Source organism: Delphinus delphis, chromosome 3, assembly GCF_949987515.2.
Source record: "Delphinus delphis chromosome 3, mDelDel1.2, whole genome shotgun sequence".
Lineage (NCBI taxonomy): Eukaryota > Metazoa > Chordata > Mammalia > Artiodactyla > Delphinidae > Delphinus > Delphinus delphis.
The window spans coordinates 4147226-4173887 of NC_082685.1; the positions used below are offsets into that span (position 1 = coordinate 4147226).

A 26662-nucleotide genomic window follows, 5' to 3' on the forward strand; every position below is an offset into this window, starting at 1 on the left:
ACGCTAGTCGGTCCAGCTTGCTGGCCTGGCTTTTGCAAGGTAGTATGTTGGACGAGGGACTCTTGTTTTTAAAGGAAGACCCGCCAGGCTTAGGTGGTGGATCGCTTCTCCCTGTTTTTTGGATACTAACCGAGCCGGAGATTTCCCCCCACCCCCACCCCCACCCCGCCCCGCCCCAAACCCGCCAGGATCAGGCGTCCACGAGGGTCTCAGTTCTCTTAGGGAGGGGGAGCCACACTCTCCATACCCCGCTGGGAGTGCCTCGCCGCCTTCCGATTGGCCCAGCCGATCCTAGCGCCTTCTGCCATTGGCTGCCGGTTCCTTGATTCCCATTGGCCAGCGCTCATTGTGACGTCACGGACCCATGTGGGAGCTCCGCGGGCTGATTGGCTGGTGCGCCCAGCCAACCACCGCGGAGAAAGGAATTTCCACAGTAGCTGGGGCGGTGAGGCTGATTTAAGGTGGTCTGAGCAATCCCGTGTCCCAGGGCTGCTTCTCAGCTTTTTACTTTAAAAAAAAAAAAAGCAAAAACATCCACATCATAAAAACCCAGCCAGGAACCGGGGCTGCGTCTTTCTGTACAGTGGGAGGGGAGAGATCAAAAGCTAAACCCCTTTCCCCAGTTTTGCACCTTCCCCCTGGGTTTTGCAGATGGGGAAACTGAGACCCCAGAGGAGTGCGGCTTTGAAGCCCTGTATGGCAAATGAGTTAGCTGGGGAAAGCCTTCCCGGAGAAATGAGAAGGTTGTGCTAGACTGCCTAGGCTGTAACTCATGCCTGGCAGTCCTTTCCCTGCCTCCTGCTCTGGCCGGATGTGGCATTTCAGTAAGTTATCAAGTAAGTGCTGCCTAGGGGCCCCCCTGAAACTGTGCACCTCAGATTGGGACTTGAACCCACGTGGCTGGGACTCAAACCCGGCCAAAACCCACACTCTTCCAACTGAGATCACACACCTGGTTTCAGGACTTAATGAAGCTCAGGTTCTTTTTTTTTTTAAGTTTTATTTTTATTTTATTTATTTATTTTATTTGTTTATTATTTTTGGCTGCATTGGGTCTTCGTTGCAGCCCGCGGGCTTTCTCCAGTTGCAGCGAGAGGGGGCTACTCTTCATTGTGGTGTGCGGGCTTCTCGCTGCAGTGGTTTCTCTTGTTGTGGAACACGGGCTCTAGGCACGCGGGCTTCAGTAGCTGTGGCTCACGGTCTCAGTAGTTGCGGCTCGCGGGCTCTAGAGTGCAGGCTCAGTAGCTGTGGCGCACGGGCTTAGTTGCTCCCGGCATGTGGGATCTTCCCGGACCAGGGCTCGAACCCGTGTCCCCTGCACTGGCAGGCAGATTCCTAACCACTGTGCAACCAGGGAAGCCCCGAAGCTCAGGTTCTTGATGTCTCAACGCAGAAAGAATTCAGTGAGAGACAAGTGATAGGTAAGAAGTGGATTTATTTAGAGAGAAACACACTCCACAGAGTGTGGGCCATCTCAGAAGGTGAGGAATGCAGCAGGCTATGGGGTTGTCAGTTTTTATAGGAGTGGGTAATTTCATAGGCTAATGAGGGGGAGGAGTATTCCAGCTATTTCGTGAAGGGGTGGGGATTTCCAGGAATTGGGCCACTGCCCACTTTTTGATCCTTATGGTTGGTCTTGGAATTGTCATGGCGCCTGTGGGTGTGTCATTCAGCTTGTTGATGTGTTACAGTGAGCATACACTGAGGCTCAGGGTCTACTGGAAGTTGACTTGTCCGACTTATCTGCCATCTTGGACCCATTTGGTTGTAATCAGTTTATGTCATGTCCTCAGGCTATGTCATTCAAGGTTGTGCCCTGCCCCCTCCCCTCCTGTTTCATCCCCATCTCACAGACTGCTGAGCCTCCCCAAATTCTCAAAGCTGCTCCCCAAACGGGTTGCTGCTGCTCAGAGCAAATCATCTCCTCCTTCCTGGCAGATTACACACACTAAGAGGTGTGTGTGTGTGTGTGTGTGTGTGTGTGTGTATGTGTGTGTGTGTGTGTGTGGTTTTGTGGCTTCTCAGGCAATCCACAAATCTGTATTTACCCTCCCCTGTGGAGTGTGCCTGGCTGAGGGATCTAAACACTGATGGGTAAAAGTCCCCTCTTCCAGGAAGCCTTCTCTGAACTCACCAGGCAGAGCTCCTGTTCGTCCTCTGGGTCCTTTAGGCCCTGGGCACAGTTTTCCTGGCACTGATTAGGTGGGCCTGCGGTGTGTCCTCAGCTCTGTCCCACCCACCTTAGGAACCTCCCAGGCTAGGCCTGGGGCTGGTCCTCGCCAGGGCCCCATCATCTTCCCCATGAAGAGGTGTTTATAGAATAAATACCCATGTACCTGCCAACTTTAAACAGTCTGTGTGTGGAAGGGGAGATGCCTTTCGGAGAAGCTGCCTGGAGGAGGTGCCTTTTGGGTTGGGCTTTGACAGAATGGATTTTCTCCAGGCAGAAAAGGAGAGGGAGGGAATTCTCGAAAGAGATAACAACATAAACAAAGACCCAGAGGTGGAGAGGAACACAGATTAGGTAATCTGGCTGATGTGGCCAGAGCGGAGAGTGTTTGAACCGGTGGAGGGAAGTGAAGCTGGGCTGGGCCAGGTGGTGCAGGGCATCTGATGCCTAAAGATCTGGAACTTTGTCCCAAGGACCATAGGAAGCCATGGGAGGGTTTTAGGTGAGGGAGGGCCAGACTCAAACAGAAGGTGACAATAGTGAAAGCTGCTCAGAGTGAGAAGGTGGCTTGAGGTCCAGATGGGAGAGGATGAAGGGCTGGTGCAGGTAGGGGGCTGTGTGAATGGGGAGCAGGGTTGCATGGCAGGAGAAGGGGAGAAAAGAGGCTATGCTGATGCTCTGTCCTGGGGGATCAGGGTGGACTGGGGCCTGACAGGGTGAGGGACAGGTCTGGGCAGAGGTGCTGCATCTAGTGGCCTGGGGAACATCCAAGGGGACATCCATTAGTTGGTGGCTCTACTCACAGGGCTGGGTCTCAGGGTAGGACCAGGAGTGGAGCCAGAGCTTGGAACCATCTCCATGAAGGTGATGCCTGAAGCCTCCAAGAGAACGTGGTGGCTCAGAGCCTGGGCAAGCAGAGGTGTGGGCAAAGGTGACATTCAGGTGACTAGGCTAGGAGGACCAGCCCTCAGAGAGGAAGGAGGGCCAACAGATCAGGAGGGCATGGGGGCAGGGAGAGGAAAGGCTGCTCTGGGCAGAGCTGCGAGATGAGGGTCAAGAAGGAGCTGTTGAACTTGAAGAGATGGAAGGCTTTTTTTTGTTTGTTTGGCTGCATTGGGTCTTTTTTTTGTTGTTTTTGCGGTACGCGGGCCTCTCACTGTTGTGGCCTCTCCCGTTGCGGAGCACAGGCTCCGGACGCGCGGGCTCAGCAGCCATGGCTCATGGGCCCAACCGCTCTGCGGCATGTGGGATCTTCCCGAACCAGGGCAAGAACGCGCGTCCCCTGCATCGGCAGGCGGACTCTCAACCACTGCGCCACCAGGGAAGCCCTGCATTGGGTCTTTGTTGCTGCACGCGGGCTTTCTCTAGTTGTGGTGATCAGGGGCTACTCTCGTTACAGTGCATGGGCTTCTCATTGTGGTGGCTTCTCTTTGTGCAGAGCATGGGCTGTAGGCGCGCAGGCTTCAGTAGTTGTGGCGTGTGGGCTCAGTAGTTGTGGCGCACGGGCTTGTGGGATGATCCCAGCGTCTGGGATCTTCCCAGACCAGGGCTCGAACCCGTGTCCCCTGCATTGGCAGGAGGATTCTTAACCGCCGTGCCACCAGGGAAGCCCCAGAAGGAGGGCTTCTGTCAAGAGAAGGCCCAGGAGAAGACAGAGGCTCTAAAGGAGAAGAGGATGAGGAAGGGGTACCACTGCTTGGACTAGTGGCCCAGAGAGGGGACCTGTTGTCTTCCCAGGGGAGGTAAGGCACCTCCTGGAAAGGTTTTGGAATTAGGAATTCACAGATGCCCCCAAACTTGGAATGATGAACCTTCGGCATCATGGAATTGTGGAACCCCCTGTTTCTTAGAATTCTCCAGCAGGAGTGTGGCCAGTGATTTCTGGTTTTAGCTGAATCTGCTGTTTCTTCTTCTCACGCCAGTGCCTGTTCATTTACTGAGCACTTATTGTATGCCAGTCTCTGCAGGCACCAAGATGGGCTCTGTCCCTACACAACCTAGCGAGGGAACCAAATAATGAGTACAACAACCCAAGAAGAAACACAATCATGTCAAAAGAAAACACAAACGGAAACAAACTCTGATAGGACCTAGAAAGAGAGAGAATAGGAGGCAGTGTTTGAGAATTACAGGGTGGAGTGGGTGAGCACTGCTTAGATGGGTGGCCGGGAAGGGCCTTTCTGAGGAGATGACATCTGAGCTGAGACCTGAATGACTGAGAAGCAAGGGAACAGCATTCCAGGTAAAGGGAGCAGGAAGTGCAAAGGCCCTGGGGCAGGACTGTACCAGGTGAGCAGGAGAAGCCTGTGTAGCTGGAGCAGAGTGAATGAGGGTGAAAGTGAAGGAAGTTGGGATCAGGGAAGGGAGGGTGGGGAGGGGGTTTGTGCAGGGCCTTGTGGGAAGAGGGAAGAGTTTGGATTTTATCTTGATGGCAATAGGGAGCCGTCAAATACTCCCTCTAACACACATACACACTCATATCTTTATCCTCAGGATCTCTCTTCTCCTCCCTTCCCATGGCTGCCCATCTTTATCCTCCAGGTCTCATCTCCAACATTACCTCTTCCAAGAGGTCTCTCCCAGACACCCCAGATAAGCAGATTCCCTCCGCTACCTCTATAACTGCCCCCTAAACTCCTCTTTGTATGCACACAGAATTCCATAATTTCCAAGCTGTGATCTTGCCTTATCCCCTGAACTCAGAGAAGGCAGGGATCTGTTCTCCATCCACCCTGGTGCCTGGAAGGATGCCTGGCATGCCATAGATGCCCAATGAATTTGTTAGGGCTTTTGTATGCTTCTGCTTACTCACCTAATGACACAGGGGCAGCTATTAACAGGAGGCCAGGGATTTTCTCTGTCTACTTCCCTGCTGAGCTCCAGTGCCTAGAACAGTGTCTGGTCCACAGTAGGCTGTCAACACGTGTTTGTTGATTGACTTTACAAACAACCCTGAAGTTTCTCAGAAGCATGATGGGAATAAGAATGTCCCACTTCCTACCTCACAGGATATCTGTGGTCTGCGATGGGAGATGGAGCCCCTGTCCTCAGCGAGACCTCAGTCTGATGGCAGAAATTCGTTTTCATCCTCCTTGGGACCTCTGCTTTCTAGGAGCCCATCGTCTGAAAGGGGAGACAGCCCAGTCTGCTGGTGGTGGCCACCGGAACCCAACTCCCAGCTCTCGGAGTCTACTCTGTGCCAGGCCAGGCTGAGGGCTGTTCATGTACCGTGTCCTTTAAAAATAGCCCCTGCCTCTGCCATTTTACAGATGCGAATACTGAGGCCAGGAAAAGGCGAGGGCCTACCTCTGCCCCCCAGCCCCATCCCTCACCTGGTCCCTTTCTGTGCAGGCAGGTTTCCCAGCCAGCACTCGGCAGGCTGCTTCCTCCCGACACTTGTCTTAGCCCACTTCCTCAGAAAGGCCATTTCTGGCCCCCAACTGCCCCCCTCCCCGCCAAGCTACTCCCACAGTGGGCCACTAGGTACTTATTGCGCTTTTCTCTCATGGGCCCTCAGGGAGGGCGAGGGGGCGACGTTTGCGGGGCTGGACGCGAGCCTCAGTTTCCCCGCTCGTCCCTGGTGGAAGGGAGGGGTTGGTCCCAAGGCCGCGGCCGCGGTCGCGGGGGTGCACGGGGTGGGTGGGCCGGGGGGCGGCGGCGCCACCTTAAGGCGGCTCTGCCCGCGGCTCCCGGCCGAGCCCCGCCGGAGGGAGGCGGCTCTGCGCGGGGCCCGTCGCCCGCGCCTCTGAAACCGGCCGCTGCTCGCCCGACCTTCTGCGCCGGCCTCGCGCCCCCAGCCCGGCAGGGGCCTCGGCGCCCCTCAGTCCCCGCGACCCCGCGCGCTCGCTCGGGGGGCGGGGGACTCCGGGGTCCCCTGCCCCACGCCGCTGCCCCCTTCTTTCTCGGGCAGCCCCCCACCCCAGCCTCTCCCCCATCCCGCCGCCGCCGCCTCTCCGCCCCCGTCCCCATATCGTCAAGCTCAGGCGGCGAGGGAGGGGGGGCCTCTCGAATCGACAGGATGTACCCCCAGGGAAGGCACCCGGTGAGTGGGGGGCCGGGCTGCGGGGGGTAGGGAGGGTCGCGCGTCCGGGAACTCAGACCCCGGCTTCCCACCCCCAGACCCCGCTTCAGTCCGGCCAGCCCTTCAAGTTCTCAATCTTGGAGATCTGCGACCGCATCAAAGAAGAATTCCAGTTTCTTCAGGCTCAGTACCACAGGTGAGGGGGGGCGGGGGCGTCCCGCCCCAGGGGCCCCGGGATCTCACCCGGGGGCTCACCTGGGGGCGAAGGGCGGGGCCCGCTGGGGCGAAGGGGCGGGGCCTCCAGCGTGCAGGGGGGGAGGGAGGGGCCCCAGGGGCGTGGGGAGGGAGGGCTTCCAGGTAGAATCGCAGGTGAGGAGGACGGATGGTCCAGTGCTGGGACATTTTGAGCCTGGGAAGGGATGGGGTGGGCCTGGGGGCGGGAGGTGGGGGTGTGTGTGTGAGGAAGTGGGGCGGGGGAGAGCCAATCCCATCGCTTTGGAAACTGGCCCAGAAGGGGTCCGTGGGTGTCCCTGCTGCGGGGGCAGGGAGAGTGGGATCCCGATGCCCCGTCTCCTTCCCAGCCTCAAGCTGGAGTGTGAGAAGTTGGCCAGTGAGAAGACAGAAATGCAGCGACATTATGTCATGGTAAGGCGGGTTGTCAAAACGGGGCGGGGGGGTGGGGGAGAGTGGGGAAGAGAGCTTGGCTGCGAGTGAAAACACGTGGGGTGTGAATCCCGACTCCAGTACCACTCTGGGGCAAGTCCCCGGCCTGCTCTGGGCCTCATTTTCCCTCATCTGTAAAGTGGGCAGCTTGGGATTCCAGGCTGTCTCCCAGGGCCCTCCCAGCTCTTAAGAACAATAAGGCAAGGATGCCCACTTTCCTCATGAGCATCTCTGAGGGGCTAGGGTATCTGGGTACTGCCCCCCTCCCCCACTCCCGTGGGGAGAATGAAGGGGGTTCCTGCTTTCTTCTCTGGGCTCCCCCTCTGGGCCCCCAAGGAGCTGGGAGGCTCTGGGTCCTGCTGTGATCCCCCCCAGTCTGGGGGCTGTTGGAAGACCCAGCGTCACCCAGAGCAGCTGGACATCCATGGGCACGGTGGACATTGCCAGACAGCTTTTCCTTTGCAGTACTATGAAATGTCCTACGGGCTCAACATTGAAATGCATAAGCAGGTAACTGTGTGTTGGGGGTAAGGGTGTCCAGTGGCGGGGGGGTGGGGATGGAAGTTGTGAGAGGGACCCGTCGCTCCCTCTGCTCCAGGGAACAGAGGTCTTATCCTGAAATCTCTGGGATCAGGGGGCCAGATTTCAGCCTCATGAAAGGAAAATGAACTTCTGGAGACCTTGTCTACGAGAGAGTCGGGCAGTGGACAGGGACCAGGCATCCCTGTCAAGGAAGGCTCATAGCAGAAGCCAGCAGCCAGGTCAGCCAGGCTGGGGCGGGCCTTCTGTCCCAGGAGGGGGACAAACGGACAGTCTTAGAGGTCCCTTTCAGATCAGCATGTCTGACATTTGGAGATGGATCCTGAGAGTCTGAGATGGACCCCAAGGTTCTGTCGCTGTTTTGAATGTTCTGAGATTAACCCTAATGATCTGAGGTTCTGAGATTGTCCTCAGCTTCTGAGTGTGATCTCAAGGTTCTGAGTTAGACCTGAAGGTTCTGCAATTGACTTCAGTTGCTCAAGATTAACCCCCAGATCCTGAGCTCAAGATTTTCTGATGCTTTCTAAGGGCAGGCGAGGATTCTACCACCCATGCACCCTGATGTTTTCTAAGGAGATGAAAGGGACCCCAAGATCCTGAGGTTGAAGGAATCTTGGATTTTGTCCATCCAAATATTAGAATAAATGGGCAGAACCTAGGGTCTTTCTGGTGGGTGGGAAGAAGTAGGGGTACACTGGGAGTGCCTGGGGGCACCTGCCTTGGCGTGCTTTTCTGGGTCTCTGGGGGCTCTGTTGCGTCTGGTGTAGGTGGCGGGGGGCTTGTATGCCTGGAGCGTGGTGTGGTCCCATGGGTGCATGAGATAGATCCCCTTATAGGATGGAGGGTAAGGGGTAGGGTACCGGCCCCAGGAGCCTTCGTTCCACCCTCCTGGTAGCAGATGGAAGACACAAACCTCACCCAGATACACACAGCGCCCAGCACTCCTGTAACTGAGGCAGAGACAAAGCACAGGCTGACAAAACACCCCCTTACCCACCCACATGCTTCCCCTCTGTTCAGCCTCTATTGGCGTCCCCGGCCCAGCCCCGGTCCCAGGTGAAACCTACAAGTAAACCCACACTCTTCGTATCCTATCTCTATCCTCTGACACCAAATATTTCGCTTTTGCCACACCGAGTTCTCCAGCTCTGACACCAGCTGGGTGTCCTATACTTCTGCTCAATCCTAACACACTACCCAGAGTCAGTGTAGACCCCACAGGTTCAGGGATCAGCTCCCCAGGACTGCCCCCACTTCAGATGCCTATCGCAAGTCCAGACCTCCTGGGCTTCTGACCCACCAGCTATACATCAAGGTTCCCGCGACCCACTCCTTGGTCTGATAATTTGCTATAATGGCTCACAGAACTTGGGAAAGCTCTTACTATCACCCTTTCATGATAAAGGATATAACTCAGGAACAGCCAGATGGAAGGGATACACAGGGCAAGGTATGGAGAAGGGCATGGAGCTTCCGTGCCCGCTCCGGGCGCCCCCTCCCTGCACCTCCCATGTGTCCACCCACCAGAAGCTCTGGAAACCACTTCAGTTAGGCGTTTTTAGGGAGGCTTCATTACCTAGGCACGATTGATTTCACCACTGGCCACTGGTGATTGACTCAATCTCCAGCTCCTCTTGACTCCCCGGCGGTCGGAGTTGGGGGTGGGATTGAAAGTTCCATCCCTCTTAATAAACTCACGTGCAGGTGAAACGGGCTTATTGTGAATAACAGAAGATGCTCCTCTTGCCTCTAATACTCAGAAGTCTCTAGGGGTTTAGGAGCTCTGTGCCAGGAACTGAGGCAAAGACCAAATGTATATTTCTTTCTTTTTTTTTTAACTTTTTCTTTTATGTTGGACTATAGTTGATTAACAATGTTGTGTTCATTTCAGGTGTACAACAAAGTGATTCAGTTATACAATATGCATGTATCTATTCTTTTTCAAATTCTTTTCCCCCAAATGTATATTTCTTATATCACAGCATCACACCCCTGAGTGTGGTGCTCTGGGATCGCCCCTGACTACAGCCCCTGGGCGCAGGCACGACCCAGAGAGGAGCCATGCCCGAGAGAGACCTGGGCCCAGCCAGGGCTCAAACTCAAAGTTTCTCGGGGTCACAGTCTGCGCTGGGTGGCTGCGCAGCTGCTTTCTGGAAATCTCTGTTGAGTGGGTCTGGCGGGTGGTGGATCTGTCTGTCCTGTCTTCCGGCTCAAGGCTGCCCTGGACATCAGGTGGACGGTGTCCTCGCCAGGCTCTCAGTCTGTCCCGGAGCCCGTGCCCTACACTTGCAGCTGCGGGTGACAAGCCCCTCACCCCAAGCTTTGCAAAGGCTTGTTATGCCCTGGAGTGGAGGTTCTGGATTGACAGCCTCCCCTCCAAGCCTCCTCCCCATTGCTTCCTGCCAGGCTGAGATTGTGAAGCGCCTCAGTGGTATCTGTGCTCAGATTATCCCCTTCCTGACGCAGGAGGTGAGTGGGCTTCGTGGGGGGGATGGGGAGCGGAGCTGGAAGAAGGGTGGGGGAGGGGGTCTGGCTGGATGCCACAGGCACTGGTTCTGCTGGGTGGCCTGGGGCCCTGGGCACTGGCTGGGCTGGGGCCTTAGGGATGGAGGGGGGGTGTTGGCTGAGGGGGAGGAGGGGGGGCTCAAGCCTACAGCCAGGCTGCCTCGGTCCAAGTCCTGGCTGTGTGGCCTTGGGCTAGTGGCTTGCCCTCTCTGTGCCTCTGTCATGAAATTTAGAGCAGTTGATACATACAAGGTGGTGAAGATGATGCTGGGTGCTTAGTAAATATCCAATAAAAATTAGTCCTTAGCACTTTGTCCTTACATTATGTTGAGTGAAATCAGCCAGTCACAAAAGGACAAATACTGTCTGATTCCACTCATAGGAGGTGCCTAGAGTCATCACATCCATAGAGACAGGAAGTAGATGGTGGGGGCCAGGGGCTGGGGGAGGGGGGTTGGGAGTCAATGTTTCCTGGGGACGGAGTTTCCTTTTGGGAAGATGAGAAAGTTCTGGAGACGGATGGTGGGGCTGGTCGCAGGACAGTGTGAATGTGCTTAATGCCACTGAGCTGTGCACTTAAAGATGGTTAAAAGGGTAACTCTTACGTATTTGTAACCACAATAGTACAAAAAGGTGGAACAGGGCAGATAAAACTATAGAGTATGAGCACTTCATTGAAACTTAAAAAAATAAAGTTAGCCCTTGTGCGAATGCCCCAAGTTATTCAGGACCTTTGCATCCCCTGTTCCTGCTTCCATCTGGAGTATCCTGTCTCCAGAGAGACAAGAGGACGGATTCTGACACAGGGTGGATACAGGGGGGCCCTCACTGTGTTGGGGACCAAAAAAGGGAAAGGTTCTCCTCTTGGTTTGGACCTCATTGAATCTGAGGTTTCTGGGCTCTTGGGATGGAGTGAGATTCTCTCTGGTCTCAGACTTAGAGATGGTGTCTGAAAGCCCAGGATGGGGACAAGGTGGCCCGGAGTGAGAAAGGCCAAAACCACAGGAAACAGGGTAAAAAGACTTTAGGAAGGAGTGAATTAAGACACATGGGTGCCCCAGCAAATTCCATGCTTCTAGACTAGGAGTCAGCAAAGTACAGCCCGAGGGCCAAGTTACTGGCCCTTCACTTGTTTTGTAAATAAAGTTTTATTGGCACACAGCCATGCCCACTCATGGCCTTATTGTCTATGGCAGCTTTCCGCATAAAATGGCAGAGTTGTGGAGTTTCCATAGAGACCCTCTGGCCTGCAAAACTGAAAATATTGACTCTCTGGCCCTTTACAGTCAAAATGTACTAATCCATGGCCTGGACACACTCTGACAGGCATGACCTGTACAGGAGCGCCTGGTTAGCATCCTGACACCTCCTTAGTGGTGTCACGCAGCCCAAATCCCCATCCTGGGTAGTTGCAGGTGCACAAGTGGCCTTAGAGCACACACAGGAGCAACCAGCCATGTGTGGCCATTTACATTTGTATTAATTTATATTTCTTTTAAAATGTATTACATTAAATTTACATGTAAATTTCTATTAAATTAAATTAAAGGAGGCATCCCGTTCCCAGTTGCACCAGCCACATATCAAGTGCCCATGGCCACATGTGGCTTCTGTATCCAACAGTGCAGACTGAGGACATTTTATCACTGCAGGAAGGTGGGGAGAGGAAGGAAGGAGGGTGGGATGAGGGTGGGGTGTACGGGGCCTCTACAGGCTGCCAGTTTGTATTTTGTGACCTGGGTGGTTGGTACTCGGGTACTGATTTGTACAGTGGTTCTTTACTGGGGGTGACTCTGCCCCCAGGGGACACTGGGTGATGTTGGGGACATTTGTGGTCATCACCCCTGGGGGTGCTCCTGGCATCGAGTGAGTGGGGGGCTGAGGATGCTGCTCCACACCCCACAGTGCCTGGGACGAACGCCCACAGAGGGTGACCCGGCCCCCATGTAAGCAGTGCCGAGGGAGGGACCCTGATATATAAACCCCGATTTCTAATTATTAGTTTGAACTGCACTTAAATGCTTTGTTTCTTTGTCTGTCTGTTTCATGATTTTGAAAGGAAAGGGAGAGAGGGAGAGAAAGAAACTACAAAGAGCAAGCGAGAAAAGGGACTTCCCTGGCGGTCCAGTGGTTAGGACTCCACGCTCCCATGGCAGGGGGCACGGGTTCGATCCCTGGTCAGGGAACTAAGATCCCGACGCCAAAAAAAAAAAAGTGAGAGAAGAAGAGGGGCCCCGGAGGGCATGGCCTGGGAGGTGGGGTTGCCGAGCAGATGGGGGGCTCTCCTGAGCGCCCTCCCCCCACCCACCCCCAGCACCAACAGCAGGTCCTGCAGGCCGTGGAGCGGGCCAAGCAGGTGACCGTGGGGGAGCTGAACAGCCTCATCGGCGTGAGTCTTCCGGCCCCCGCCCCGCCGTGGGTGGTGAAGCTGGGGGTGCCGGGTGGGCAGCTGGCCTGGGTTCTGGCCGCCCTGGAGACCTCAAGGGTGCCCCTTCTGCCTGGACCCTGCCTGTCCCGGCTCTCTCTCCATAGCCTCTTGTAGGGGGTGGTAGGGCACGGCCGGGGCCCCGCCCCCGCCCGCCCCTGGCCCACCCCCCTCCTCTCCAGCAGCAGCAGCTCCAGCCACTGTCGCACCACGCCCCCCCTGTGCCCCTCACCCCTCGCCCGGCTGGGCTGGTGGGCGGCAGTGCTACGGGGCTGCTGGCCCTGTCGGGAGCCCTGGCCGCCCAGGCTCAGCTGGCCGCGGTTGCCAAGGAGGACCGGACAGGCGTGGAGGCCGAGGGGTCCAGAGGTGAGTGGACATCACCAGATGCTGCGGGCTGGGGGCCCGCAGGGGCCCATGGAGAGGATAGCTGGACCATCAAACTCACCAAAGGGGCTGCAGGGTCGCGGGTTCAGCTCTGTTCCCAGTGGGCTGTGTGTCCTTGGGCAAGTTCTATCCCTCTCTGAGCGTCTATCTGAATGGTGCGGGGAAGGGATTGTCCACCCCTTGCAAGGGTGTTGGAAGGAGAAGGGGGGGTTCTGACCTGGGAAGGGGGCTTTATACACTGTGGAGGGCTCTGCGCTCTGGCACGGTGGCACAAACACCTCATTCTTTTTCCTTCTCTCTCTTCACCACGCCCCCGCCTGTCAGTGGAGAGAGCCCCGAGCAGGGTAAGTTGAGGGGCATGGGGGATTTGCCCTCTTATCTCACATTTGCTTTGTCTTCACATGTGGCTGAAGCTGCTTGTTCTGAGCTGATAGGGGCCTCAGAAGGAGACCGCATCCTGCTTTCACACTGTGTAGCCATTTTTTTTGGTGGGGGGGATGCCCGTAAGACTAGAGTTTTATTTATTTTAAATTTTCCATCTCTAGCGAGTTTTTGCGATTGAATAAATGAATGCATGCTTGGGTAGCATTCCATCCATCCCTCCATCATTAATTTATCCCTCATCCACTCCATTTTATCATTTACAAGAGTGCTGACCAATAGAAATATCATGTGAGCCCCGTAGGTAATTTTTTTAAACTTGTTTAATTTTTTTTTTTTTTTTTTTTTGCGGTACGTGGGCCTCTCACTGCTGTGACCTCTCCCGTTGCAGAGCACAGGCTCCGGACGCGCAGGCCCAGCGGCCATGGCTCACGGGCCCAGCCGCTCCGCGGCATGTGGGATCTTCCCGGACCGGGTCATGAACCTGTGTCCCCTGCATCGGTGGCGGACTCTCAACCACTGTGCCACTAAACTTGTTTAATTTTGAAATCATTACAGATGCCCAGGAGGTTGCAAAGAAATGTACAAGGAGGTCCCATGCACCCCTCACCCAATGATAACATCTTGCAAAACTAAAATACCATATCAAAGCCAGGAAACAGACATGGGTGCAACCCACAGGGCTTATTCCCACTTCACGGTTTTACATGCACTCGTGTGTGTGTGTGTGTGTGTGTGTGTGTGTGTGTGTGTGTGTGTGTGTGTGTTTATGCAGCTTCAGTCACACGTTTAGCTTTGTGTAAACATCACTGTAAATTTTCTAGTAGGCACATTAAAAAAGTTTGGGCTTCCCTGGTGGCGCAGTGGTTGAGAGTCCGCCTGCCGATGCAGGGGACATGGGTTCGTGCCCCGGTCCGCGAAGATCCCACATGCCGCGGAGCGGCTGGGCCCGTGAGCCATGGCCGCTGAGCCTGTGCGTCCAGAGCCTGTGCTCCGCAACGGGAGAGGCCACAACAGTGAGAGGCCTGCATACCGCAAAAAAAAAAAAAAAAAAAAAAAGTTAATGAGGTGAAATGAATTTCAATAGTAAATTTTATTTAACACAATGCATCTAAAATATTTCAACCTGTAATCAACATAAAACAGTCTGTTTTTTTGTTTTTTGGGTTTTTTTTTTGGAGCAGAGAAAGGTTTATTGCAGGGTCATGCAAGGAGACCTGCAAGGTTGGCTCATGCCCCCCACAAAACCCAAACTCCCAACATAAAACAGTTTTAATGGGATCTTTTCCGTTCTTTTTATTGTATTATGCCTCCAAGATCCGAATGCATTTTGCACTTAGAGCTCATCTCAGTTCACATTAGTGCCCCCCCCCAGGGGACCCTGGGCGATGTCTGGGGACATTTGTGGTTGTCATGACCCCACTGAGTCTGCCATCGGAAGGTCCCTTTTCCCAGATGGGAAGCTTGAGGCACAGATCCTAATAACAGTGATGGGGATCCTTGGTTTTGGCTGGACCAGGACGCAGTCTGGGGCCCTGTGTCTCTGCAGAGTGCATCCCCCTCACCCCCAGAGAGTGTGGCGGAAGAGGAGCGACCCAGCGGCCCGGGTGGCAATGGGAAGCAGAGAGCGGAGGAGAAGGATCTGTCGGGACCTTATGTGAGTGGGGGGCACACATGGACTGGGGTGGGCAGACAGTGTGGGAGGCGGACCAGCCTGAGAGATTGATTGCCCCTGTGGGTCAGGAGCTGGGAAGGAGGTAAGGATGCCTCCTGGTCTCTGGCTCTTCCCCCACTGCACAGAGGAGTAAAGTGAGGCCACACAGCACCTCCTGGGCACTCAGCTCCATCTCCTCCATTGAAGGATTCCCCCCTCTCCCCGGCCTCCCTTGTACTTAAGCAAATGAACCAAACCACAGAATCCCAGTCAAACCCTCCTGAAGAGATGTAAGGGGCGTGGAGGCAGGAGCATGGCCAGGGTGAGCTCTCTCCCCCCTGTCCCCCCAGGAGAGTGATGAGGACAAGAGCGATTACAACCTGGTGGTGGACGAGGTGAGTCGGGGTCCAGCCTCCTCCCACTCTGACCTCAGGACTAGGAGGTCTGCGCACAGAGCAGGCAGTGGGTTATCCGGGGATTTGGGGGACCCAGAGGGAGTGGGTGTCCTGGTGTTCCCCTCTCTATGGGATGGCTGGGATGGGGATGGCACGGGGCCAGGGGAAGTAGGAGAAACTGGGGCACCCCAGGCTGACCTCCTCTCCATAGCACAGGTGGGGAAACTGAGACCCAGAGAACCCTGGATGTGGGCAACGGAAGCGGCTTCAAGCCCTGGCTCACCGTGTCACTTTGGGAGAGTGACACCCCCTTCCCCGGCCTCACTTTTCCCCATCTGTTCAATGAGGGAAAACAAAACCAAGCCCATATATAGTCCTTGCTATGTGTGCTTATGTCATTTAACCCATTTTACGGATGAGTCCACTGAGGCTCAGGGAGGTTTCATAATCCTCCCAAGGTGGGTCCTAGGTGCCCAGTCTAGAGGTTGGGGTAGGACACGAGCAGGGTTAGAGAGGGCCTCTCCTTCCCCTGCCACTTTACCCCGCCCCCCCCACTCATCATCACCTCCTCCAACCCAGGACCAACCCTCCGAGCCCCCCAGCCCAGCAACCACCCCATGTGGAAAGGCACCCATCTGCATCCCTGCCCGTCGGGACCTGGTGGACAGTCCAGCCTCCTTGGCCTCCAGCCTTGGCTCACCGCTCCCCAGAACCAAGGAGCTCGTCTTGGTAAGGAGTAGGGGAAGCCTTGAAACTCATTTTATTCATCCTGGGGACCTGGAAACAGATTCTACCACATTAGATGTGGAGTGATGAGAAATGAAACAGGCTGTTCTGGTCCAGGATTTCCTTAGTGATTATTTTGCTGCCTTCCTAAAAAACACCTCTACATTAGTCCAGTAATTTTTCCTAAGTGGACTCACTCTGCGGAACCTCAGTAAATCTGAAAAGGCAACTTTGTAAATAATATTAAAAGGCAGCTCACCATCTTATGTGGAAACCAAGTATCTCTTGCAATAAATAGGAAATCTGGTGAAAATAAACACAGTGAAACTATAGAATTGCTGGCTTGGCCAGGCTGATTCCAGCCCTGGGAGTGTTAAGGCCTTGGGAACACACCAGCCCCAACCTGAGATGTGGTCCCTGCAAGAAAAGATGACCCATATCAGAACAGCTCTCTCCTTGGGCCTCCCGATGTTTAATGCCAGCCGTCAGGACCACCTGAAAGCACTCCCCCAGGCATTCTCCATTCAGCTCCTTTTGTCCCTGCCCCCAAATCTTCCCCAGACCCCTGCCCTGCCCTTACCAGGGAGACTGTGTCGGTTTCTAGGCTTCCCCTCCCAGCAGGTTGCTATGGCAACCGCCAAGGTTGGGGCTCCCATCGCATCTCTTGTGCCCTCCTCCCACTCCAAGGAGACAAAGAGGGGGAGGGGCGGCGCTGTCCTAATGGAGAAGGCCCCCCTGGTCCCCACGTTGGCACCATCCGCTCCCTGTCGTGGGTGTGTGAGTGTGGCTGTCACAAAATGTGTGACCTTGTAAAGGAAGGATAGGGCGCAGCCCACACAAGACGAGGATGTGAAGTTTCTTGAAAGGCAAAGGAAGCGATGGCAGGAAGCCGAGACAGAGCTTGTTCCTCCGTGAAGGAGGTCCGGCTTCCCCTCTCCTCCAGGGTCCCCACGGGGACGGACAGCAGTGGGGGAGCTCCTCGTGGGGAGCAAGGGGGTGCCCAGCAGTACCGGGTGAGGGTCTTGCATCTGGGAGCATACTGTGGTCTCCTACTTCGAGAGCCCATCCTAGAGTTTGTTCCTCGGCCCTGAAGGATGCGCCAGCCTCTAACTTTGTGCGTCGCTTTCTCTCGTGATCCCTGTGCGCCCACCATGCCCCAGATGTAGGAATGTTCACCGCATCCCTTACCCTGTGGTTGCCCTGTGTACCTTATCACCTGCATGCGCAGTTCTCCCAAGATTGCCCGGGTTCCCGTGGGCACGCACGTGTGTGCACCCCGTGGGGTGGATGCTCAGGCGCCCGCCTGGCGTTCTGATGCGTGCAGGGACACACCCCAGGGGAGCGGGCCCCATGCTCAGGAGGTTGGCTGTGGGGCCCGCTCCCCTGGTGTGTGTGTCCCTGCGTGAGCCCTGGCCTGCTCCAGGTGTACTCCCTCCTCCAACTCACCTTCTGCCCGGATCCTTGGGCTGCAAGGCACCAGGTGCCTGGGGGTGTTCAGTGCTGCCCTCTCTCCCCCAGAACGATCTTCCTGCCGGCACCCCTGCCTCCAAGTCCTCAGACTCCTCCCCGCCCCAGGACGCGTCCACCCCTGGGCCCAGCTCCGCCAGTCACCTCCGCCAGCTCGCGGCCAAGCCAGCACCTTCCACGGACAGTATTGGTGAGCACCTGCTGGTGCCTGCCAGGACAGGCCTCCTTTCCGGGGAGTTCGAAACAAGGGTGGGGGGTGGGGGAGGCAGGACGTGTGGATTCCAGCTGGGGCATTGCCTTGCCCTTTCCATGACTCAGAATAGACACTGCCTCACTCTGGGCCTCCGTTTCTTCATTGTCTTGGCCCAGACAAGGGAAACTGAGGCCCAGAGAGGGGAAGTGACTTGCTCTGGGGCTTCAGCCCAGTGCTGGAGAGACAAGCTTTGGAGTTAGACAGGCTTGGGTTTCAGGCCAGCTTTGGACACTCACCAGCTGTGTGACCTCGGGCAAGTGATCAACCTCTCTGAGCCTCACTTTCCCCATCATTAATATGGGGATGACAGTGCTCCTCTTTTCTGTCTTATGGCCGGGCTCTGGCTGGTTCTGGAGTCCCAGAAAGAAACTAGCCCTGGAACTTGCCTTCAGGGAGCTCCCAGGTGGTGGGGGAGGAGACCCAGACCCTAAAATTCCCAGCTCTGTGTGATCAGGGCTGGGGTGGAGGAAGGGACCCAAGATGGGCCAGGTTGGAGGCAAGGGGTGGAGTGGGGAGGCTCAAGGATGTTCCTGAGACGTTGCTGGACATTGAGTCTGGGTTTTGAAGGATGAGTAAGAATTCAATAACTGAAAAAGGAAAAGGAAAGGCTTGTTGGCCAGAGGCAACAGCAGCTGTAAATGTCTGGAGATAGGACAGGGTATGGTGGATGCTGGGCCAGAGCATGAGAGCCCTGGAGCTCCCCCAAGGCAGTGGAAGGCAGGATCTGGATCCAACGTGTCTGAAGATCTGTCTTTGTCTCTTCTTAGCCCTGAGGAGTCCCCTGACCCTTTCCAGTCCCTTCACCACATCCTTCAGCCTGGGCTCCCACAGCGCCCTTAATGGGGACCTCTCTGTGCCCAGCTCCTACGTCAGCCTCCACCTGTCCCCCCAGGTCAGCGGCTCTGTGATGTATGGACGCTCCCCCATGGTGAGTCGTCAGGGTGGGAGATGCCAGGAGGTGTGAGCAGGGCCCAGGGGCTGGGGGCTGGGAGGAGAAACCAGGTCCACACCCAAAGACCAGGGAATTGGGAAACGGAGGAAAGTCCTGGCCTGGCAAGTGCATGTGGGAAGATGATCTGAGGGTCTCAGTAGCCCCACAAGCTTAATACAAATAAGCACCTGTGACTGTGGAAGAAACAACTGTGATTATGTTGCGTTAAGAGAACCAGAGAACCTCAGCCATGGGATGTGAGGGTGTGCTTCAGCCTGGTGTACAGTTGCTTGCCCTGATTTTTAAGGGACGTTGGTGATTCTGGTAGATTGTAGAGGAAGGACTACCCCAGGGAGAGGACTGGAAGTGATGTACCATGGGAAAGAGTTGAAGGAGAGGCATGAGACTCCTGAGCTGGTGCGTGGGCCCCAGAGGGCAGTACTGGGACAGATGCTTGCTAGAGTGAGCCATCCTGCAGTGGGTGTAGATGCCTCCAGAGGGAAGAAAATGCCTGTCATTGGAGTTATTCAAGGCCTGAGGCTGGGGGGGGCACTTGCAAGGGGTGTTGTAGAACAGAGGTCAGCAGTGTTTTCTGTAAAGGGCCAGATGGTAAGTATTTTTGGCCTTGCAGACCAGTTGATCCCTATCACAACTACTCAACTCTGCCTTCATAGCTCAAAAGCCACCATAGACAACATATACAGTAATGGCTGTGTGCCAATAAAACTTTATTTATGAAAACAAGCAGGGGGCTGGAGTTTGCTGACCCCTGTTCTGTGCATTGGACAGAAGATTCATCAGGATCCTTCCACCTCTGGGGCCGTAGGATTCCCCAGCCAGAGACCTTGGGGTTCCCTCATGTGAAAGCCTCCCCTTTCCCATCTGTAGGATGGGTAAAGGAAAGGGCACCTCCCCTTTCTTGGGGAGGGGCTGATAAACAAATTGGGGGGTGTGTTCTCTGATAAACAGAGAGGAATATGGCAAGTGAGCACGGGAGAGGGCAGTTGTGGGTTTGAGTCATCCGCCCATGACACCCCCGTTGGCGTTTTGGCAGATGGCATTTGAGTCTCATCCACATCTCCGAGGGTCGTCCATCTCTTCCTCCCTGCCCACCATCCCCGGGGGAAAGCCGTGAGTACCAGGGTGGGGCTCCCTGCCTCCTCAGGTGCTTACATTGTGGGGTGGGTGTTGGGCTTCCCTGCTGCCTTTCCAGAAAGTCTCTTCTGTAAGATAATCGGGGCTCCCGGAGTTGCTCTCTGGAGAGAGGGTTATGTAACAAGCAAAGCCTACACTAGTGGTTCTCAGCAGGGGGTGGATTTTGTGCTTCCTTACTGCCCTCCCCTACCAACCTCAGGACATTTAGTGATGTCTGGTGACATTTTTGGTTGTCACACCCAAGTGCTTCTAGCCTCTAGTGGGTGGGGGCCCAGGGATAATACTCAACACACTACAGTGCACAGGACTGCCCCATCTCAGAGAATGACCCGGCCCCAAGATCAGTAAAACTTTCTGCCGTGACGGGAATGTTCTACACTTACAGCTGTCCAGTCTGATTGCCATCAGCTATCTGTGGCTTTTGAGCACTTGAAATGTGGTCACTGCGACTGAGGAACTGAAATTTTAAATTTCTTTCCATTTAACTGGCCCTGTGGCTGGTGGCTGCCATTGGACTGCGTTCTCTGGAGCTCACAGGGCATCTTCCTGGATCCTCTGTTCCACGGAGATTCACTAAGTGCTTGCTTACCATGCATCAGGCCACGGCCGGACCCCTTCCTCTTCAGTATCACGCTGACCTTTGATCCTGGGGCCCCGTCCCTAAACGCATGGGGGCACAGGCAGGGGGGTGAGGGTGGGGAGGGTCCCGGCTCCCCGTGCGTCATGCCCCACCTCCCGTCCAGGGCGTACTCCTTCCATGTGTCTGCGGACGGGCAGATGCAGCCGGTGCCCTTCCCTTCTGACGCGCTGGTGGGCGCCGGCATCCCGCGGCACGCGCGGCAGCTGCACACGCTGGCGCACGGCGAGGTGGTCTGCGCGGTCACCATCAGCGGCACCACGCAGCATGTGTACACGGGCGGCAAGGGCTGTGTGAAGGTGTGGGACGTGGGCCAGCCGGGCGCCAAGACGCCAGTGGCTCAGCTGGACTGCCTGGTGAGGGCGGGGCGGAGCTTGCAGGCCAGCGGGGCGGGGCTTATAGGCCGACCCGGGCGGACCTTACAGGCCACCTAGGGGTGGGACTATAGGCCAATGGGTGGAGTTTATAGGCCAACCAGGGTGGGGCTTGTTGGCCAGTTTGGGGCAGAGCTCTTAGGGCACCCACAGGTGGAGATTATAGCCCAACAGGGTTGGGGCTTATGGGCCAGTGAGGTGGAGCTTATGGGCCAACCAGGGGCAGGATTTATAGGCCAATGAGGGTGGAACTTACAGTCCAACAGGATTGGAGATTAACGCCAGTAGGGTGGCGCTTATAGGCCAACCAGGGGCAGAGCTTACAGGCCTACTGGGGTGGTTTTTTCAGCTGGGCTCTGGCAGGCATGGCTAAGGGTGCTACCCCACGCCCTTGCTTCTCTCCCCTCCCAGAACCGGGACAACTACATTCGTTCCTGCAAGCTGCTGCCGGACGGCCGGAGTCTGATAGTGGGTGGTGAGGCCAGCACCTTGTCCATCTGGGACCTGGCGGCCCCCACCCCTCGCATCAAGGCGGAGCTGACCTCCTCGGCGCCCGCCTGCTACGCCCTGGCCGTCAGCCCCGACGCCAAGGTCTGCTTTTCCTGCTGCAGCGACGGCAACATCGTGGTCTGGGACCTGCAGAACCAGACCATGGTCAGGTGGGTGGCCGGTGCCCTGTGACCTCGGGCAAGCCCCTGCCGTCTCCCCTTTGTGCTGTGGGAGCGGCCTGGGAGGATGCTGGAACAGCACCTCCTCCAGGATGGACACCTGGGCCCTCCTTCCTCCAGGCAATTCCAGGGCCACACGGATGGGGCCAGCTGCATCGACATTTCTGATTACGGCACTCGGCTCTGGACAGGGGGCCTGGACAACACCGTGCGCTGCTGGGACCTGCGGGAGGGCCGCCAGCTGCAGCAGCATGACTTCAGCTCCCAGGTGCCGCACGGGATCTGGCAGAAGGGGGACACAAGCTCCAGGAATCCGGCCTCCCTTCCTCTCCCCCTGAGGCACCCACTTCCAGATGCCGGGCAGCACCAAATACCTGCTCTCTGTGCCCATCTTTCTTGTCCTTGAGACAAATTCACAGACCTTCCTCTTTAATTCTTCAAAGACAGCACAGGGAAGCACAAAGGAGCTGATTTGTATCAAGCTGTGGGGCTACTAAGACCCTCAGATCATCTTCCCAGATGTTCTTGCCAAGCCATTCCTCTGTTCCTTTGTCTCTTGTGTAGCTGGTTTCTCCTGCCAGCCTTCAACCCCTTGACCCTACTGAGAGCTCTTGACCACCTCCCCCCACCAGGACTCATCGTGGGGGAGCTGCTGACCCCAGGGGACAGATAGGAGCCGGACACAGAGAGGTCTCTATTGGGGGTGCTGTGGAAGGCCAGATTGAAGGATGTGGTGAAGGGGTTGGACAGAATCATGGGGCTACCCAGGGCTGAGCAAAGAGTCAAGGACAGGTCTCCAGATACTCTGGACCCAGATCCTGTCTCCCATTGCCTTAGGGGCAGGTTGTGAGCTCCTTGGCCTGTTCTTTAAGACCTCTGTGCTCTAGTCTCACACACACCATGCCATGTGATACCTCTGGACCTCCCCACTTACAGTTCTCTCTGGCTGAGATGCCTTTCCTTTCCTTTCTCCCATTGGTAAACTCCTACACGCCCTTCAAAACCCATCTCCAGTTTGCCCCCTCCTTGAAATCTGGTGGGCACTAGCCCCCAAACTCTTTCTTTTTTTACCTTTTCTTTAGCTTGAAGCTTCCTTTGATAGGAAAATCAGGGGTGCAGGTGGGTATAGTTGTCCATCCCATGTCCCCAAAATTTAAATGGGTGGCATAGGTATCTGGTGATCCCATGGTGAATATCTCCCATCCCACCGGGCCCTTCTTTATACAGGAACACTTCTATATGTCCAGGAACCCGTGAAACCTTCCAGGCTTTGCTGTGAATTTATGGTTCTTTCCACACATGTCTCATTTGTCAGTAAGACTCTGAGAGGCTTAGGATGGGTCAGGGTCTTATGCCTCTCTGTGCGGCGCTGGGCATGGGGCACAGACTTATGTAGCCACCACGTATTTTCAAATCAAAGTAAAAATTGGTGTTGACAAGTGGGGAAAGTTCCAAGTTGGGAGTCAGAAGGCCTGTTCTTTGATGGACTTGCTATATGACCTTGAGCTGGATGTGGCCTCAGCTTCCCTTCCACCATCTGCTAAAGGGGAGCTACTGTCCTTGCTGGCTTCGCCCCCTCCCTCCCTCCCTCCCTCCCAGAGCTGTTGTGCGTTCAGAGCAGATAATGGATATGAGGCCCCAGGGTTCCGTGTAATTCTGATTAATATTAATGATTCAACACGCAGTTGCCTGCTGTGCTCCAGGCCCAGGGCCAGCTGCTTCTCCACGCGGGAGCTGCAGCGGGAGAGTGTTGGACATCTCCCCTCCCCGCCCTGGCCCCCCAGCTCTGGGCATCCCCCCCACATCCCAAGGGGTTTTTCATCTCCTGTCTTCCCTCTTCACCCCCAGATTTTTTCCCTGGGCCACTGCCCCAACCAGGACTGGCTGGCGGTTGGCATGGAGAGCAGCAACGTGGAGATCCTGCACGTCCGAAAGCCCGAGAAATACCAGCTGCATCTTCACGAGAGCTGTGTGCTCTCCCTCAAATTTGCCTCCTGTGGTGTGTGTCTGCCGGTCTGGGGTGGGGACTCCAGGGTGCTGGGGCAGGGTTGCCAAAACACAACCACAACAAAAAAAACCCATGACAGAAAAAGAGGATCCCTGGTTTAATTTGAATCTTAGGTAAACAGCAGTCATTCCTTACTTGTCCCATTCTAAGTATTGCATGGGACATACTCTAAAGGACAAAGAATTAGTTAGCATAAGTAAGTAGATCCCAAGTATTTTGTGGGACATACTTACACTAAACAACACATAATTTATTAGCATAAGTATGTCCCTCAAATACGTGGGACATACTTACACTAAAAAGCAACTAATGTGTTAGTGCAGATATATCTCAAATATTGCATGGGATATACTTACACTAAATTTTTTTTTTTTTTTTTTAGTATAGATATGTCCCAAGTATTTCATGGAACTTACATATACTTAAAAAAAAACCCGAACAAACAGATAATGTACTATATGGGACCCACCGGTACTAAAAATGATGTGTGGTTGATCTCGGATTCAGATGTAACTGGGCACCCTGTTTTTATCTGGCAACGTTCTCCTGGGGCTCCCCCTTCTTGAAGGCCAGTTGGAGCCCTTTGAGGCCTTGGCTTCGGTATCTGGAATGTGGCGGGGAAGCTCGAGCATCAGCTAAGGGGCCTCCTGTCCCCCAGAGACGGGCAGAGGTGTGAGAAAGGGAGCGAGAAGAGAGGCCAGACCAGGCTGCCCCGGCTCTGCCCGCAGCCCCCAGCCCTGGCTTCCTCCAGTCTGCCCCCCGCCTGAACTCCCTGCCCTGCTTCCCCCAGGGCGGTGGTTCGTGAGCACCGGCAAAGACAACCTGCTCAATGCCTGGAGGACGCCGTACGGAGCCAGCATCTTCCAGGTACTTCGTGTCTGAGGTCCCCAGCCCCGCAGGACACCAGGTGTCCGGGGACCCCGTGGGGATTGAACAGGGAAGTGTCCCCACCAGCCACGAGCTACTAAAGCAGAGCAGTCAGCCCGAGGGCCACATCTGTGCACAGCCTGTTTTTGTTCTTAATTGTGATAAAATATATATAAAAGTTGCCAGTTTAACCATTTGTAAGCGCACAGCTCAGTGGCATTAAGCACACTCACACTGTCGCGCAGCCATCCCCACCATCCATCCCCAGAACTTTCTCATCTTCCCAAACTGAAACTCCGTCCCCATGAAACACTGACTCTCCGTCCCCTCCCCCAGCCCCTGGCCCCCACCGTCTACTTCCTGTCTCTATGGATTTGATGACTCATATGAGTGGGATCACACAAGATTTATCCTTCTGTGTCTGGCTTCTCTCACTGAGCATCATGTTCCCAAGGTCCATGAACGTTGTAGCAGGTGTCAGAATCTCCTTCCCTTTTAAGGCTAATATTCCACTGTATGGATGGACCACATTGTGTTTATCCATCACCCGTCGATGGACACTAGGGTTGTTTCCACTTTTTGGCTGCTGTGAATATTCATGTACAAGTTCTGGTGTGCATGCATGCTTTCATTTCTCCTGGGCAGATATCTTGGAGTGGAATTGCTGATAATTGTTTAATCTTTGGAGAAACGGCCAGACCGTTTTCCAAATTTTCTGTTCCCACTAGCAGAGTGTGAGAGTTCTGATTTCTCCCCCTCCTCAACAACACTTGTTCTGTTGTCTTTCTTATAGCCATCCTGCTGGATGTGGAGTGGTTTTTACATTTTTTAAAGGGTTGTAAAAGAAGAAGGAGATGATGTAACACAGACTGATTTGGTCTCTGGACGTATGGCCAGAGCGCATTTGGACTTAAATGAGCTTTCAGGTCAAAGCCTAAAAATTTACTATTGGCCCCTTTACAGAAAAAGTTTGCAGAGCACTGGTGTATGTAGGTCATCCTGCTGTGAGCTCAGCCCTCTGCTGTGCTGTGTGGCCTCATGCTTGGTGCACACCCTCTCTGAGCTTCCCAGGAAAGGGCAGTTCTCCTGTTCCAGAGAACCGAGGTCTCGCTCTTCCCAGGAGCATTGTCACCTGTCCAGAGGCTCAGCTCCAAAGGACCTTTCTCTGGAAAATGTGTCACCCTCCTTCCCTGCCCCCTGCTAGGCTCCCCACACTGGGCTCCCCTGAATCCTATCTTGGGCCCAGCCTGGACCACAGATTCACCCTTGTGGGCAGTCTCCTTGCCTCTTTGCTCTGAACTTGCTGGTGGTCGGGAGCACGAACCAGACCGTGCTGGCCTTGGCCGTGCTGGCCTTGGCCGTGCCTCACTCTCCCTTCTCTCTCCCCCTTCCCCTCCCTGTCGACAGTCCAAGGAGTCATCCTCCGTGCTGAGCTGTGACATCTCCGGGAATAACAAATACATCGTGACAGGCTCTGGGGACAAGAAGGCCACCGTGTATGAGGTGGTCTACTGAGACGCCACTCTTCCTTCACCCCTGGCCCAACTCCCGAGGGAGAGGCATCCAGGACCGCCTCTCCAGTCCTACTCTGAGCACTAAATCTCATCTGCTCTCCGGCTGACCCCCTTACGTCCTCCCCTGCTGGATGTGGGACCAGATGTGCAGGGGGACTTTGGGGAAATAAATGTATTTATCACAACCGCCTTTCTGTCTTGGGCTGAGGAGCCAGGAACCTTTGCTCTTCCTGGGCACGGTTCCGGAGGGAAGGCCACTTGCTAGCTGTGTCAGCCTCTTTTTCCTCACCTGGACATTGAAAGAATTCATTCCGCATGAAATGCTGAGGGGTCGACCACAGGAAATGGGGGTTGTCTTGGGCCGTGTGGCTTCCATTGTGCCACGTAACAAACAGCCCCCAGATCTCAGTTGGTTGAAACGATAGATGTTTATTTCTCACCCATGCCCATGTGGCGGGTGGGGCTCGACTCCAAGCAGACACTCAGGGCTCCAGGTGGAGGCTTTGCCACCTCAGTGTGTAGCTTTTGAGGCCAACGTAGCAGGGGGGCTGCTTCTACATCCTTGGCCCCAAAGCTTCACCTATGTGCTCTACTGCCAGCCTGTGGGACAGACTCACCCCAAGACCCTGCCCACGTACAGAGCGTTAGGGAATATGGTAGAGCACGAAGGTATTTGGGGTGCAGTCATGTTTCCTTTGAGACTCCGTGATAATTCCTAAGAGCCTGGCACACGGTGCCCAGCCCACGGTCAGGTGCTGAGCGGAGGTCACAGTCCCAGAGGAGGTGACAGCAAAGAGAAGAGCTAAAGGAGGAGAAACAGCCATTTGGAAGAGTGATGGAAGGATGTGCTGGGAACAGAGGGAACAGCATGTGCGAAGGCTCAGAGGTAAAGAGCTTGGCCGTTGTGGAAGTCAGGAGAGCAGG

The 26662-nt window shown here is 55.2% G+C and overlaps 1 protein-coding gene across 3 annotated transcripts; it reads left to right on the forward strand.

Moving 5' to 3' along the window:
- Nucleotides 1-5952: 5952 nt before the first annotated feature.
- On the forward strand, nucleotides 5953-25917 carry TLE2 (TLE family member 2, transcriptional corepressor). 3 transcript variants are annotated; one of them, XM_060007429.1, is made up of 21 exons: nucleotides 5953-6212; nucleotides 6290-6387; nucleotides 6773-6836; nucleotides 7320-7364; nucleotides 9801-9863; nucleotides 11959-12112; nucleotides 12212-12288; nucleotides 12507-12690; nucleotides 13033-13052; nucleotides 14639-14746; nucleotides 15094-15138; nucleotides 15718-15867; nucleotides 17383-17521; nucleotides 18352-18512; nucleotides 19570-19646; nucleotides 20414-20663; nucleotides 21093-21340; nucleotides 21470-21617; nucleotides 23198-23348; nucleotides 24148-24224; nucleotides 25632-25917. In XM_060007429.1, the coding sequence occupies exons 1-21, from the start codon at nucleotides 6189-6191 to the stop codon at nucleotides 25737-25739; spliced, it is 2391 nt and encodes a 796-aa protein (XP_059863412.1). In that variant the 5' UTR covers nucleotides 5953-6188; the 3' UTR covers nucleotides 25740-25917. The 3 variants fall into 3 exon arrangements, with proteins under 3 accessions (XP_059863412.1, XP_059863410.1, XP_059863411.1); XM_060007427.1 differs by lacking the exon at nucleotides 11959-12112 and having other exon boundaries at nucleotides 5955-6212; nucleotides 12214-12288; XM_060007428.1 differs by lacking the exon at nucleotides 11959-12112 and having other exon boundaries at nucleotides 5955-6212; nucleotides 12214-12288; nucleotides 12510-12690.
- Nucleotides 25918-26662: the final 745 nt, after the last annotated feature.